The sequence below is a fragment of the Protopterus annectens genome, chromosome 6.part0 (assembly GCF_019279795.1).
Source record: "Protopterus annectens isolate FY-2018-M chromosome 6.part0, PAN1.0, whole genome shotgun sequence".
NCBI lineage: Eukaryota > Metazoa > Chordata > Ceratodontiformes > Protopteridae > Protopterus > Protopterus annectens.
In genome coordinates this window covers 46168625-46183471 of record NC_056737.1, presented here as the reverse complement: position 1 = coordinate 46183471, position 14847 = coordinate 46168625, and the positions used below count along the sequence as shown (strand labels likewise).

The window sequence follows — 14847 nt, the reverse complement described above, 5'->3', positions numbered from 1 at the left end:
TATTTGTGCCACTATATACTAATTGTTAAATTCTCTATAGGCCTCTGCAGGAAAGGGGTTTCTAACCAAGTCAGATTTTGCTGGTAAACAAATGCAAAAATAAATAAATAAATAAATTAAATAAGCTGATAATAAATAGAGTCACAGACAGATATGAGACTGATGTGGTAGGGATCAATGCCAAGGAAGTCCAGCTCAGTTCACTTCATGCACATTTAAGCAAGCTGTGAAGCATTGTGTAGCTGCCATTCGAAGGTGTCTACAGAGGGTCAGCACAGCAAAGTATCAACCTAGCTCATCATTGAAATTGGGAGGAAAGGAGGAGAGAGGTAGGTAGAGAAAAGGGCAGAATAGCAAACAGAGGAAAAACGTGAAGTTATCCAGTATAGTTGACAGGTGGGATAAGGAAGGACAGTCATGTTTTGTGGGGTACAGAGCCTCATTTTCAGTATATGGTATGGTGAGGTAGATAGAGAGGAATGGTTAGAGAAGGAATAGAGGAAAGGAGAAGGCAGCAGGGCCAGAAAGACAAACATAAAATGGAAGTACAAATAGATAAGGGAGGTGAGGATGGACACAGACTGACAGAGGGTAGACAACTGCCTGGAAAATAAACAAGGCATGGGGAATGCTAAAAATGGAATAAAATACCTAGAAAGGAATAGTGAAGTGGTCATGCCCAGATGCCGTGCCAGCTCTTTGAGCAAAGCTCACCAATCAATCAGCTCCATGACCAGTGCCAGTGACATGGGTTGTCTGTGCCTCTGCAGCTGAACAAATCATGACAGGAGGTGCTCCACAGTGCTGAGATGTAAATATAGCTATTGGTACATCTCAGAAGATACCAACCTGCTGAACCAGTGTGGGGAGAATCTAGGGGAGTCATAAGAACCGCTGTCAGAAGAGAAGCACCCCCCCCCGTAAGTGGCTACAGAGATGAACAACAGTTCCTTCAGATTACCATCAGCAGATTGATCTCTATCCCTCTACTGAGAGGCAGACCTGGTGACCACTGCTGTCCCAGCACTACAGGCATCAGCTGTCTCATGCTAACATGACTGTCACTACTTCACAAGCTGCGCTAGGGAGGGACCAGACAAAAGATGAGGAAAAGAGAACACATCAATACGGGTCCTTATCAGTTCAGCGAAAAATCAGTTCAGTAAACAGCATTTTCAGTGCACTTACATCAAACTGTTCATACTGAATTTGCAGTACAGTGAGGATCAGGAAATTTGCCCTTTCCCCACTGTCCTGTGATCTCAGAGTTGGTATATATAATTAGCAGGAGATGGGGAGGTGCAGCCTCCCCACATGAGCGGAATTCAATGAATGGCATTTCTGAGGAAATATCGTTCATTGAAGTGTCACTTTGATGAAGTGATATAGTAAGCACATTTACTGAACACATACAATAACAGTTACACCATCCAAGGCACAGGCATCACATATTAATACAGCTACATCAGAAAACAGCAAACAGGAGGACAATTGGATTGGCAGTGGAGATATAATACCCTCAAAGGATGGACAGCTCAACCTTTCTGCAGAGGATTTAAAAATTCATCTGGAGCTAAAGACACTTGAGTTGGAGGACAGGCATTTGGAGACAGAAGCTGAGGAAAAGGAGAGGCAGAGAAAGCATGAGAGAGAAATGCTGACTCTTCGCCAGAGTCATGGAGGTAATGGGGAAGGGAGTAACTGGACCCCAGAAGCACAACAGGTCAGTAAATTTCTTCCGCAGTTTGAAGAGGGGGATAATTTTGATAGTTTCATTTATATGTTTGAGAGAGTATGCAAACAGTATAGTGTTGACCAAAGGCTCTGGGTATGGTTCCTGACCCCCTTACTCCATGGTAAAGCTGTAACTGTATTGTCTAAAATGTCTGACATTGCATGTTTTGATTATACTGCTGTAAACAATTGTCTATTACAGCTTTTTAAGTTAACACCTGAAACGTATAGGAAACAGTTTCGTGAGCATAGACACAAGGCAGATGAAAGCGTGTGTGAATATGTTGCTGAACTGAGCACTTATTTCCATAGGTGGGTGGGTGGATGTCGGGTCACCACTTTTGAAGAGCTGGCAGACCTTTTGGTGAGGGAACAAGCCCTTAGCACTTTGCCTGAGGACATGCGGATCTGGTTAGCTGATAGACGATGTGCTACATCAGATGAATTGGAGAAGAAGGGAGACTTATACCTGGCAAGCAGGGCATCCCTGCACAGGAAGGTGGCCCCCAGTACTGCTCATGGGTCTAAAGGAACCCATGGTGGGCAGCACAGACTTCACCAACAGAATCTGCCAGTAGCAGGGGAAGCCACTAGGTACACATCCAGGAGCTAGGGTTAAATGTTTTGAATGCAACCAATGGGGCCATGTGGCATACAGGTGCCCATAGAGGCAAGGTGGGGAACAAGAGGTGAGGGAACCAGTAAGTAGGTTGTCTTGGGACAACAAGTGTACCAAACTACCACCAGATGTTATATCCTATTGCAGTGAATGGCAAAGAGGCCATTGCCAAGAGAGATGCAGCCTCTACTATATAACCATCATAAAGCCTGCAATGGTTACAGAGGAGCACTACTTGCCTGGGTGGTCTACTCCAGTCAGGGCTTTAGGAGGGATCCCATTCCAAATACCTTTGGCTAAGGTTCACCTTGACTGGGAGGGTGGAAAAGGAAGCCAGCAAGTAGGTGGGTTTGAGGATATACATGCAAATGTCCTGATAGGGAATGATTTTAATAGTGCAGTACCCTGTGCTTGTGCAGCTACATGCAGTCAGGCTTGGAGACAAGCAGGTAAGTTTGATAGCTTGGGGAGACCCAGACAGACTGCATACTTGCAGCCAGGACTGGTGAGGTGGTTACCTCAGGGAGATACCCTGTAGCAGTGAGACTGAAGGTGAGCCACAGCTGCTTGGTGGTACTGATGGTCCCTTTGACAGAGTGACTGCAAGGTTAGAGGTGAGTAGTAGTACCCAGGCTGACAGTGAAGCACCACTGTCAGAGGATGCCAGACTTCCTGTGGAAGGGGAGCTGGAAGAGTTACAAGGAGAGAGTTGAGACAGGCTCAGGTAGTGTGGATCCCAGCATTTGTGCAGGTATTCCAGAAGCTTAAATAAGCTTTGGGAGGACCCCCTGTGTTAGCCAGTCCAGATTACAGCAAAGAATTTGTTGTGCAGGTGGATGCTTCGAACCATGGAGTGAGGTCTGTAGTTAGCCAGATTTCTTCAGAGGGAGAAGAGCACCCAGTGGTTTATCTCAGTCATAGGCTCAAACCCATGGAGGAATGATATGCAGCTGTAGAAAATGAATGTCTAGCCATAGTGTGGGCACTGCAGAAACTTCAGCCTTATCTGTATGGAAGGAAATTCACTGTTATGACAGATCACAACCCCCTAACATGGTTAAACAGAGCCAGCCAGCAAAATGCCAAGTTGCTAAGATGGAGCCTGGGGTTGCAAGCATATGATATGTGCAGCACCATAGTGGGGTTACCAATGGCAATGCAGATGGGCTCTCAAGACAGGGAATGGGGTAAGGTACGCTCAGATAGACCTAACCCTCTGAAGCAGCATTTCTCAAGGGTCACTTGAAAAACTAGCTTGAGTTCTCAGGGGGGTGGGGATGTGAAGGCTGCCAGCCTAGCCAGATAGAATTTTATAGATAATTCTATCATTTGTAAATATTAATGTAAGGCATAGGCTTGTTGTCTTAAATGGAAAAAAAATGCTGTTACAAAAATGGAACAACAGTGCTTTCTGCTGACCCAAGTAAAGCATGTAGTGACCCTTTGATCTAACATTGGCTCCAGCCTGTTTAGGTGAATACATTCTTTCTATTGTTTTAACCAAGAGTTAAATTGCTAGATTTAAACATGCAAATGTATTTTTATTGCTCCGCTTCCTGACCAGTTGCAAGATAACAAAAGGAGATGTTAAGAATGTAAATGCAGTTTCTGTTAGCCTGGGAACCCAGGGAAGTGTGAAGAATGATGTAATGTGAATCAGAACTGCAATTTCAATTTAAACAGAGAGAACCAGAGATTATTAAGCATTTTTGTCTTGACCATCCAACTCATCAGCACTCTGCCTGTTTTCTTATGTAAGTTATCTTAAACTTGTGTTTTCTTTTAGAAATAGCTAGGAACTAGAAAGATTAGACTAAGTGTTTTTCTGTAATGTCAGAACTGTACTACTGAATTATTTTAAGTATTCTCTGTGATCTCTGAACTCTTGACTAGCACTGTGTAGTAAGAAGTATTGTCTTGTGTTTTTATTATTATTAAATATTTTAAAACTTTTCAACTGTGGCTGTTTTGTGTAGAGATAAGTTAAGCCCACATTGCATATTTATAGTGATTACTGTACCAAATCACTCTAATAAGCCTTGACTGTTTAGTTATACTACCAATTGGCTAATAATATTGCACAGTAATAATTGGACACCCTTTTAAGGGCCTTTGAGTAGCTGATAAATATTAGCTGGGTGGTGGCAGGTGGTACTACTGTATATTCTGGGTAATTTGGGCACAGCTGGAGAATGTGTGCCAGCCTTCCCCAGAAGTGTCTGTGTGGCTGCATAAACTCTTATTTCAAAGTGTGTGTGTGTGTCAGCTACTTGGGCAGGGACATGAAGCACTGGTTGGACAGAGGGGGTGCTGGAGATTTTAGCTTGCCGAGCTGGCTGAGATCTGGACCCTATAGTTGTGCCAGTGGGGAGTCTTATTGGGGACCTGGAGAGCAAGGGAGCAACCGGCCCTGGACTGATTGTGATCTCTGTGTGCTCTTAAGGTAAATTGTGCACAGAGATCACAGTCAGTCCGGAGCTGTGATCTCTGTGTGCTCTTAAAGGAAATTGCACTTTACTGTGTGTATTTGTTATAATTTCTTTGTATATGAGATGTCCTCTTTGGTGTTAGTGGTGAGGATTGAGGCTGCTTGATTGCTGGGCCAGGGCATGAGCATCACATGCTCATTCTCCAATCAGGGTGCCAAAGTATGGGTCACTCATTCGCTTATAATTTTGAATCTGTTGTAGGCTCATATATGTTCAAATATACACATATGCGTACTTATGTATTATCGCAACCATGAATTCTTGGCAGCAGTTCAACTGTGTTATCAGAACCACACATTCTCGCCAGCACTGTAACTGTGTAAATAAAAAAAAAAAGTCTTCTGCCTTATGTTTACAACTAAAATATTGTTGGACTGTGGCTTATGTAATATCACAATCATACATTCTCACCAGCACATAATTTATTCAGAATGGAGTCATTGTTTTTTGGCAGGGGATTTCATGCAAGTAAGTAGGTTTGTCTGAGAATGGATATCATAACCATATGTTCTCGCAACCACATTATTTAATTTACTGAGACTGGAGTCATTACTAATCCCAAGACTAAGGAATGAAATGCTAGAAGTGTGAGTACGCTGTGAAATTATGATGAAGCTTAGAAAGTAATGGAACTTTATTCTCTCAGGTAATGGATTAAAGTGTAAGGAATAAATTTCATTGTTTTTCACGAAAAAAGGGATACTTCTCCTGTCCATGGTTGTGTAGCAGTTAAAACATTTTTTTAACTCTTAAAGTAGCAGTCTACTTTGTCTTATAAAAAGAAGTTAATGTAAAATATATTCTGAACTTCAGTAATGTCCATGCAAAACTCTACCGTTATACAATATTTAGGGTAGAAAGACACAAAGGCAGTACAGAACCTTATATAACAAAGTCCAACTGTGGACCAAAGGTTTTGCTAGGTATTAGGGTTGGAGAGATTTTGTTTTAATGAGTGCTATGTGGGTTCTTGTTTTTATGAGTATTCCACTGTGAAGATAACATAAATAATGTGCTGGCGAGAATGTGTGGTTGCGATAATACGCAAGTACCCACATATGTATACACAGATACTGTGTGTAGGTATATATGTATACATTTTAATGCACTGTAATTAAACTATGGATTGAATAGTATAGGTGCCTCCTGATTGAAGAATTCTAATTAAACTAGTATTAATAACTTGTAAGGTGAAGAGATTGTAATGTACTCATTGTACATACATTAATTTTTATGGCCATAGAAATACATTGATTTTGAGTGACTACCATATGGCAGTGGAACTTTATCTCTGGGATTAGTTGACGGTGGGATTTTATTTTATTTTTTATTTATGAATGCATTCAGTTACGGAAATGCATTTAGGTCTCTATTGTAGGGATTCATGAGACTCCCTATTGAAATGTCGACACTTGAACTGCCATGTACCAACAAGCCAACAAAAAAGCCCAAAAACACAGAAGTGCAAATTTCAAAAATAATTCTACTCCCTAATGCTTCTTTTTGCAGGGGGACAAGCCATCTACATGCCCAGACTTATACATACCAACTCCAAGATCACCATACCTCAGAAAACAGATTTTTTTGAGAAATGGCATCTTGGATTTAGTATGTGTGAGTTCAATCCTTTGGCTATTCAGTCTCCATATTTCAGGACTTAATCTAGCAGGTCCTGACATTTCAAATGATTACTGATTCATGAAGTACTGTAGAGATATCAAGAATTAAGATTTTGGTGGCAACTGTTAGTGAATCAGATCTTTATTCTTATCTCTTTAGTCTGCAAGTACAGCCAACAGTCTGTCAGTTCTTTTCTGCTTTAAAAGATCACAGTATCCTGAATTCAGTCTCTTCACTCTCCAAATGGTCTGTGTTCCCAGTTTGCCTCTCCAGTGACTCTGAGCTCCATATTTCCAGCATAATTTAACAGAAATTCCAGCAGTTAATGGTGTTGCTCAGCTAAGTGATGGATCCTGTCCGTGTATAGTTTCTCACCCACCAGCATGTCAGCAACTAGTCTGTAAAACTATCTTTAAATAACATGACAGTATGTGGTCTCCCCCTCTCTTCCAACTGTAATTAGTTCAATGCACCATTAACTTGGAATTCCTGGAATTCTCCGACCCGTGTCCATATAGTGAACAGTGTTTCATGTCAGGGATGAGTTGTACTATAGTTCACTCCTGAAGTGCCAGAGTAATCCAATCCTGGATGCACAGAGTTAACAAATAGAACTAATGCAAAACATGTTCCAGCATTTATGAAATTATGTACTGTTAAAATAAGCACTTTTTTAATCTGCATAAATCCTCAGTCCGTGGGCTGCTTCTTTTCAGGATTAACCTGAGAACACTGCCTGTTCAAGCAACTTGCACAGAGTCTCGGACTAGATAAACATACAGAGGGATTCAAAATCTACGAGTATAGGAAGGAGCTCATTAGTGTCTGTGCTAAATTACCATGACAAAGCTCGACACAAGATGAGAAAATCTACTGGTGTGCTAAATTACTATGACAAAGCTTGACACAAGATGAGAACATCTCCTGGTGTGCTAAATTACCATGACAAGCTTGACACAAGATGAGATCATCTCCTGAGAAGTTTTATACAATAAAAGCACAGTTTAACAGAGCCACCAGGACTCCTGGTTTACAAATAGTCTCAAATAACATTCTTAAATTGCAGAGATAGACACTTATTGTTCCTGTGCATAAATGGCAACCTACATATGACTCGACTAATTTCACATTTCTGAACCTGGCATATATTTTGTGAAAAGTAAAGAATAATCACATCACTGACAAGCAAACAACAGTAGAATTGGTTTTATTAGGTTAAGACCAATATGGGTTTATTAGAGGTGGATTCTGCTTTTGGTGGCTTTCTTCACAGCAATACCAGTAACCACGGATCGAGGTCTAACAGCTCACTCTGTGTGCCTAGACCTAGCAAAGGCTTTTGACATGATATGACTTTCTGACATTCAGGGCAGTTTAGAAAAATTCAGAACAAAGAAAAAATAATTAAATGGACTAGAAAATGTCTCTGTTTTAGAAACAGCTATTTAAACTATATGCGACTGTTTCCAAGGAATAAAAAAATACTAGAGGGCTTTTCTGATATTCAGCCATAGGATTCAACATTATTTGATAATTTTAGTGTAAAAATTATTTCAAAACTCACATCTTGGCAACACGTGATGCTTCTAGCTGTGAAACAGAACGTGTGATAATGGCAAATATTTCAAACACATTATCCAACTAATTTAAGGAGGCAGTATTGATACAGCAATATTTTGATTATCTGGCAAACTTGAACAGGTGGTGCTCCAACAAAAGTCTGAATTTTGATGAAAATAAATGTGTAACAGTACATGATGTCAAGTCAGTAAAACAGAGCATACACTATCAAAAGTGAAAGGTTGACAACTGCAGAAAAAATTAGAAATATTGGTCGCCCTAAAGAAACATATCTGAACTTTCATCCTAGCATCACTGCATACAGTGAAAAAATAATGGGGGACAATATATTTATGCTTAAGAGACCTCTAAGACAGGGCTGTTCTGTACTAATGAAGTCATATTAAGTAATAATCTCTGTAATTAAATCATTTGACTACAAAATCTTTAAACTGAAATGGTTCTGTTTGAAGTGCGGAGTTATCAGTTTTATGAAAATGAACTGTGGTATTACAGAAAAGCACAGTTCACAGGGGTATTGGACTTTCCCCAGTTGTGCAGTCATGGAGCTAAGAAAGGTGAGGGTGGAGGTGCTGGAAGGATTACCTTCATCATATGCCATTGCCACCAAAACAAAATCTAGATCATTTGTCTTTGTTCGACATTTTTGTAATGACAAAAGTTTGATCCTTTTGTTTGTTTTATTTTGTGGATTTTGATATCTGTGATGTAGCAAAGTATATGCTTTTAGCTGTAGTTTCTTTCCTTTTCCAGTTTAATTTTTTGTTTGCCATTAATTTTTTGGCATAAATTCTCTCAAATGAATTATGACAAATCTTAATCACCTTGTATAGACCTTTATTGAGATCGATCATAGTGTATAATACAGTCATCTGATTTTATTGAACTATTGAAGAATTGCAGCTATAGATCTCTCAGGTTAAAAAAACAGAAGTAAATGAATTTGAAAATAATGACTGATTAAAATCTCTGTCATTGCTTTCAATATCATATAACATTTCCAGTTACCTGCAAAAATGTTAAGGACTTGGAAACAGCTATTTTAGTTGAGTTTAGCTTTTACTATACTAGTTGACCATTTTCCCTTGATAGCATCCAATCAGCAAAAATAAAATCAGTTAATCCTCCTTAAAAATTAAACATCAATACCAAAAAGGAGCATATTTGGAGCATGAAATAAACTCCACCAGCACAAAAAATGAGCAGTTGTTATATCTTAAAAATTAATTAGACACTTACAGAAGAAATTAGAAATGCAAATAGGAAGGAATGGCTTTCATATTTCTCAATAAACAATTATCTTAATCATATCTCATTTCACCACATAATTAATTGATAGCTGAGTAAGCCTTGGTTATGCCTCATCTGGATGATTTTATTGCCCTTTATTAGATGCTTTCAGCCATGGATCTTGACAGATTTTCCTACAAGTGCAGAATCTGACTGAAAAACTCTATACATGGGCCCAAGGTGTAGCCATATAACCTCTATCATTTCTTTAATGCACTGATTAAATGCTAAGTATTGAATTATCTTCAAAGGACTCAAAGCCCTAAATGACCAGTGTCCCACTTATATAATGCTTTGCTGTCCCTCATGATTTATCTGCTCAGCAGCATTGGGACTGCAATCTAGTCCCCAGGTTTGAGATCGAGCCCTCTGTAATCAGATATTTTCCTTCTTTATTTCTGTGTGTTCATGTTTCTGTCTCTTTGTGTGAGTGAAAGCCTGCATGAAAGCAAAAGAGACTGTGTGTGTGTGTGTGTGTGTGTGTGTGTGTGTGTGTGTGTGTGTGTGTGTGTGTGTGTGTGTGTGTGTGTGTGTGTGTGTTTAGAAATTACAGCATAACTAGTACCCTAATCTACACAGACATGGTAGTTGGGGATCTTGCACTGACAATTCCTTTACCTTTAACCTCCATGTCGCAACAGCAGCTGTGAAATTACTTTAGTATGCCACAACTAATTTCCAAAGATATCTCCTGCAGATCTGAACATGTTATTGTCCCTCTGTACTCTGCTCTAATTAGACCAGTTTTTGAGTATAATGCTCCTTTAGACCACATATTGAGTACAATGCTCCCTTCTACATTTACCTAGCCAGCCATGTTACACATCTAGAAAACACTCAAAGGTTCCCCTTAAAAAAAAAAAAAAGGGTATTGGCCTAAAATCTATAGCTACAAAAACAGCCAAGACAAACGAGAAACTTTATCCAATACTCTGTCTCTTATAGTCTCCAGCATGGATATCTATTCCTGTTATCAAGGACTCCACCCTAATAGAATGTTTTCATGTTCACAGTAGGAATAGATACAAAAACACCTTAGCCAATAATATGAACCTTCTCAAATATAGAAATAAAACATGTTTGAGGGATAGGATGGAGGAACAAATTGCCTCTCCATGTTAAACTGGGTGATACCCTTGCCTTCTTCAAGACTAATCTTGACAACTGGATAGGTACCCATAAGTTCATCCCCAGCTAGAGATGTTTTCCCTCCTTGAGGTCTTGGGGGGTACACACTGAGAGTGATATTTGGCTAGGTTCACATTGTCTTCATATTGTTTTGTTTTGTAGTTCCTGTTGTCCTGTGATCCCATGATCTAGGGTTTAATTCATTATATTCTGTTTTGTTGAGCTACATAATAGCTAGTAGGTAACTCATTATACTCTATGTTCTGCATCTAACCATCCCATCCACTATAAATTTGTAGTGCATTATTCCATAACTACTACAATTAAAGAACACCTCCTATCCTTTAGCATTTAACTCAAACTCATTTCTATTTCTTTTTGATTTTTTTATACCTTGAATGGTTCCCAGTTGAGTGGCATTTTAGCAATCACATCTACTACCCTATTGCCCTACTCTGTTTCACTTAACCAGGACCAATACTTCCATGCTCAAGGCTCTGAGTGTCTAGGCAATGAAGAAGCAGTAGTAGAAAATGAATGCATTGATCAACAAGGAGACGAGGAGGTCAAAAAATGTAGAACACAACTGGTAAAAGAGAGAGCAGGCAACATTTCTTTCTCATACAGAAGGATCTTCTTTCTGCTACTGGACTGTGGTCATGGTATCAAACAGAAGGCGTGCTGAAGAAAAGGTGCTCTTATTCCAATTATATTTTACACTTGTTTGACAAGAATAGGTGCAGATAAGTGACTGAATAGTGCCTGCTAATGTACAAGCAATGCAAACATGACTACGTAACATATGTGATAATTACCAGATGTATTTTTATTTAGATCCCACAGTCATTGTGCAGTGAAAGCTGCTCTGCAGGATACAGGAAGGCACCTCAGCCAGGCCAGCCAATCTGCTGCTTCAACTGTATCATGTGCTCCCAAGGAGAAATGTCCAACCAAACTGGTGAGCAGAGAAACATTACTTTAAATCCTATTAATTATACCAGACTCAGTATTATGGTGATTTGCATAAACCTTATACATTTAATGGCACTTTGCAGTGCGTTGCAGTACAAAACTGAACCTAGGAAGACAAAACATAATTTTATTTGCTGTGAAATCCCATGCATGGGAATGTATTAGAAATGTGACACACCCAGGGAAACATAATTCATATGTGATTTCAAAGTACGTAAGATAACACAGAATCAACATTAGCAATTCTGAATTCAAGGGCAGTGGAAGTAGGACTATGGTCCAGAATAAACAAAGCATTTAGAAGCTCTGTGCAACAGTCTGTAAACCTTAGCCAACAGGCTGTTGGCTATTTCCTTCATTATAGATAGATATTTGAGGTTTTGCTGGCTGGATGGGAGTGTGCATAGGTTATTACTGAAGATTTGCATTGTGATGTGGGTGTGCATATCTGTTTTTGGTTATATTTAGAGCATACTGTATTTGAAGTCTTCTTGGATGCCTATATCTCACATTCAGTGATACTGAGACAGATTCATATTGCATATCTGTTTTAGATTATACATTCAAGACAATGGCTAGAATTGAGAAACACATGATCCACTGCCAAATTTGTCCCCCATTTGCATGCCCCACCCCCAGCTGACCATCAGCTGCCTGGCTGCAGCATTTTTTTCTTAAGTGTCCTAGTACTAACCCCAATGACCAAGACCACACTAATGTTGGGTTAGGCAGAAAAAGTGGAGCGTAGCAGCATGCAGCATCACCTACTTTGGTCCTGCATGCCACAGGAGTTTTGGTACTGGGACAGCCTCGCAGTGCATATTTATTTATTTATTTATTTACTTCAGTTTGATTACCAGGGAGGTCCACTGGGCTTGGGAGCCCATTTTCAGTGGAGGCCCGGGGAGAAAAGCTCCACAAAAACAACAGTATTTATTACAAAAAAGAGTTCAGACAAAAAGTACAATAGCATTAACAGGTAGCTACAAATAGTCCACAAAACTGAAATCAGAAGGCTAAAAATAGCATAAGTATTAACAGTTTCAGATAAAATTCAGCAGGAAAAAAAGAACAAAAATTTATGAGATATTATAAAAGAGAAAATGTACTGTTTAGTAGCTTATGCAAATTAGTATTTTAGAAGAGGTGAGGGGGAAAGGAGGTTAGCCTAGGGTGGCTTAGTAGCTTCTGCATATAGTGCAAAAAGTATTAGTATCTTATACAGCTAGTATTTTTGGAGAGGCTAGAAAAAGGTTAGTTAAGTATAGAGATTAGCCAGGAGAGAAGGAGGAGGATAGTTTGAAAGGTGTAGGTTGAAGAGTGCAGTTACATATTCTATTTAGATAAAGGTGGGAATGAAGTTGGGTTTTGAAGTATTCTAGGTTGTTGCAGGTTTTTAGAGAGGAGGGTAGGGCATTCCATTTTTTAGCTAGGGTAAAGGATAAGAGCAGTTGGCCAGCTGGGCGCTTGGGTTTTTGTACTGTGGTCAGGTTTTGGTGAGAAGATCTAAGGGATCTAAGGGGGTTATAGGGTAGAAGAATATTGGAAAGAGCAGGACAGTTAGTTGGGTGGAACACTAATTTATGGGCTGTGGTGAGTTGGAGAAAGGTAAGATGATTGGGGAGTTCAAGCCAGTTTAGAGAGTGAAGGTAGGAGCAGTGATGAGTGGAGGATTTGGCATTGGTTGCAAATTTGAATATTTTGTTATAGCATTGTTCCAATTTGGAGGTGAGAGTAGATGATAGATTAATGAGCAGAGGGGTGCCATATAGTAGAGAGGGAAGGAGGTAAGTAGAGGCAAGGGTTAGTCTAGTGGAAGGAGACAGAAAGTGGTTGTTTCTGTACAATAAGCCAAGTTTTATGTGTGTTTTTTTGATGTTTAGCTGGATGTGAGTATTGAATTTCAGCTGGTCATCAATTGTAACACCAAGAAGTTTGGTGGAGGTTACTGTCTCAGTAGTGGAGTTGGTAAGGCTGGTAATATGGAAAGAATTTTTATCAAGAGATGAGGATTTGGAGGGGGGAAGAGGAGGATCTTAGTTTTGTTGGCATTAAGGGAGAGGTGATTTTGGAACATCCAATTTTCAGTGGTTGAAAAGGCTGTTTGGGTTAGAGCTTGGAGCTCAGTTTGGTTAGGGGCGTGGCAGATCACAGTGGAATCATCAGCATATTGCACAATTGTAGTGTTGGGGATGGCTTTATGGAAGTCGTTAATGAAGATATTGAATAATAATGGGCCAAGAATGGAACCTTGTGGTACTCCGGTAGGAGTAGGAAGGAAGGTTGATGTTGCTTGGCCCATTTCACAGCCTGGGACCTGTTTGAAAGATAGCTAGTGAACCAGGAAAGATCTTTCTGGCTAAGGTTGAGGTTAGAGAGATGGTTTAGAAGGAGGGAGTGGGAGATGGTGTCAAAGGCTTTGGTTAGATCTAGTAGAACAGATGATACTAAGTTACCGGAGTCCCAGGCAGAGTTCACAGAATGAAGGAAGGAGAGAAGGGTGGTGTTAGTACTGTGTCCTGGGCGGAAGCCATGTTGGGTAGGAGAGATTAGTTGGTGTTCAGTAAGGAAAGGCAAGAGCTGCAGGTGGATACATTTTTCTAGAATTTTCGATATAGGGGAGAAGATGGCAATGGGATGGAAATTAGAGACATTACAATTCTTGCCACCTCTGTGAAGTGGAAGAATGAAAGCAGAATGCCAGAGTTTGGGTACATAGGATTTGTGTAGAGACCTGTTTATTAGGATGCTGATCGGTACAGCAATAGAATCAGAAGCTATCTTTAGGAAGGAGAATGGGATGCTATCAGGGGCATTGGAGCAAGGCGTGAGTTTATGGAGTAGTTTCTTTATTAGGTCAGTGGGTACAGGTTTGAGTTCAAAAGTGGGGGGGTGGAAAGGGAAGGGAAGATTGATATGAGGGGGGAGGGTTGTTGTTGGAGAAAGTTTTGATTAGATTGGCGATGGAAGAGATGAAGAAGGAATTGAATAGTGAGGCAATTTCAGGGTCAGATTTGCTGGAGTCTGGACATGGGTTGTTTTTTGTACCAGGTCTGAGGAGGGAGTTAATGGAGTTCCAAAATTGTTTGGGATTTCTTGTGTGGTTTTCTTGTAGTTTGATGTAGTAGGACTTTTTATCTGTAGTGACTAGTTTTTTGGCCAGGTATCTTAATTGCTTAAACTGAAGGAAGATTTCAGGCTGTTTGTTTTTAAGGTAAGCTTTTCAGGATTTGTCCCTTTGCTGCATAATCTTTTTTGTCTCTTTGGTGAGCCAAAGGGTTGTTTTAGTTTTGATTCTTTTTCTTCTTATTGGGGCTTGGGAGTTAAGGATAGTTAAGAATGTAGAATTGAAATAGTCAATGGCTTCATCTAGAGGCAGTGTTTTTAGGGGGTTCCAGTTAGTTAGCTTAAGGG

The 14847-nt window shown here is 39.9% G+C and overlaps 1 protein-coding gene across 1 annotated transcript in view; it reads left to right on the top strand.

The window, feature by feature from the left end:
• Nucleotides 1-1054: 1054 nt before the first annotated feature.
• LOC122803760 (vomeronasal type-2 receptor 26-like) overlaps nucleotides 1055-14847 on the top strand; it is an 88314-nt gene continuing 74521 nt past the window's right edge. Inside the window, exons 1-2 of the mRNA XM_044073451.1 lie at nucleotides 1055-1162; nucleotides 11296-11419. Coding sequence (XP_043929386.1) covers nucleotides 1055-1162; nucleotides 11296-11419 — 232 coding nt within the window. The remainder of the gene's footprint in view (nucleotides 1163-11295; nucleotides 11420-14847) is intronic.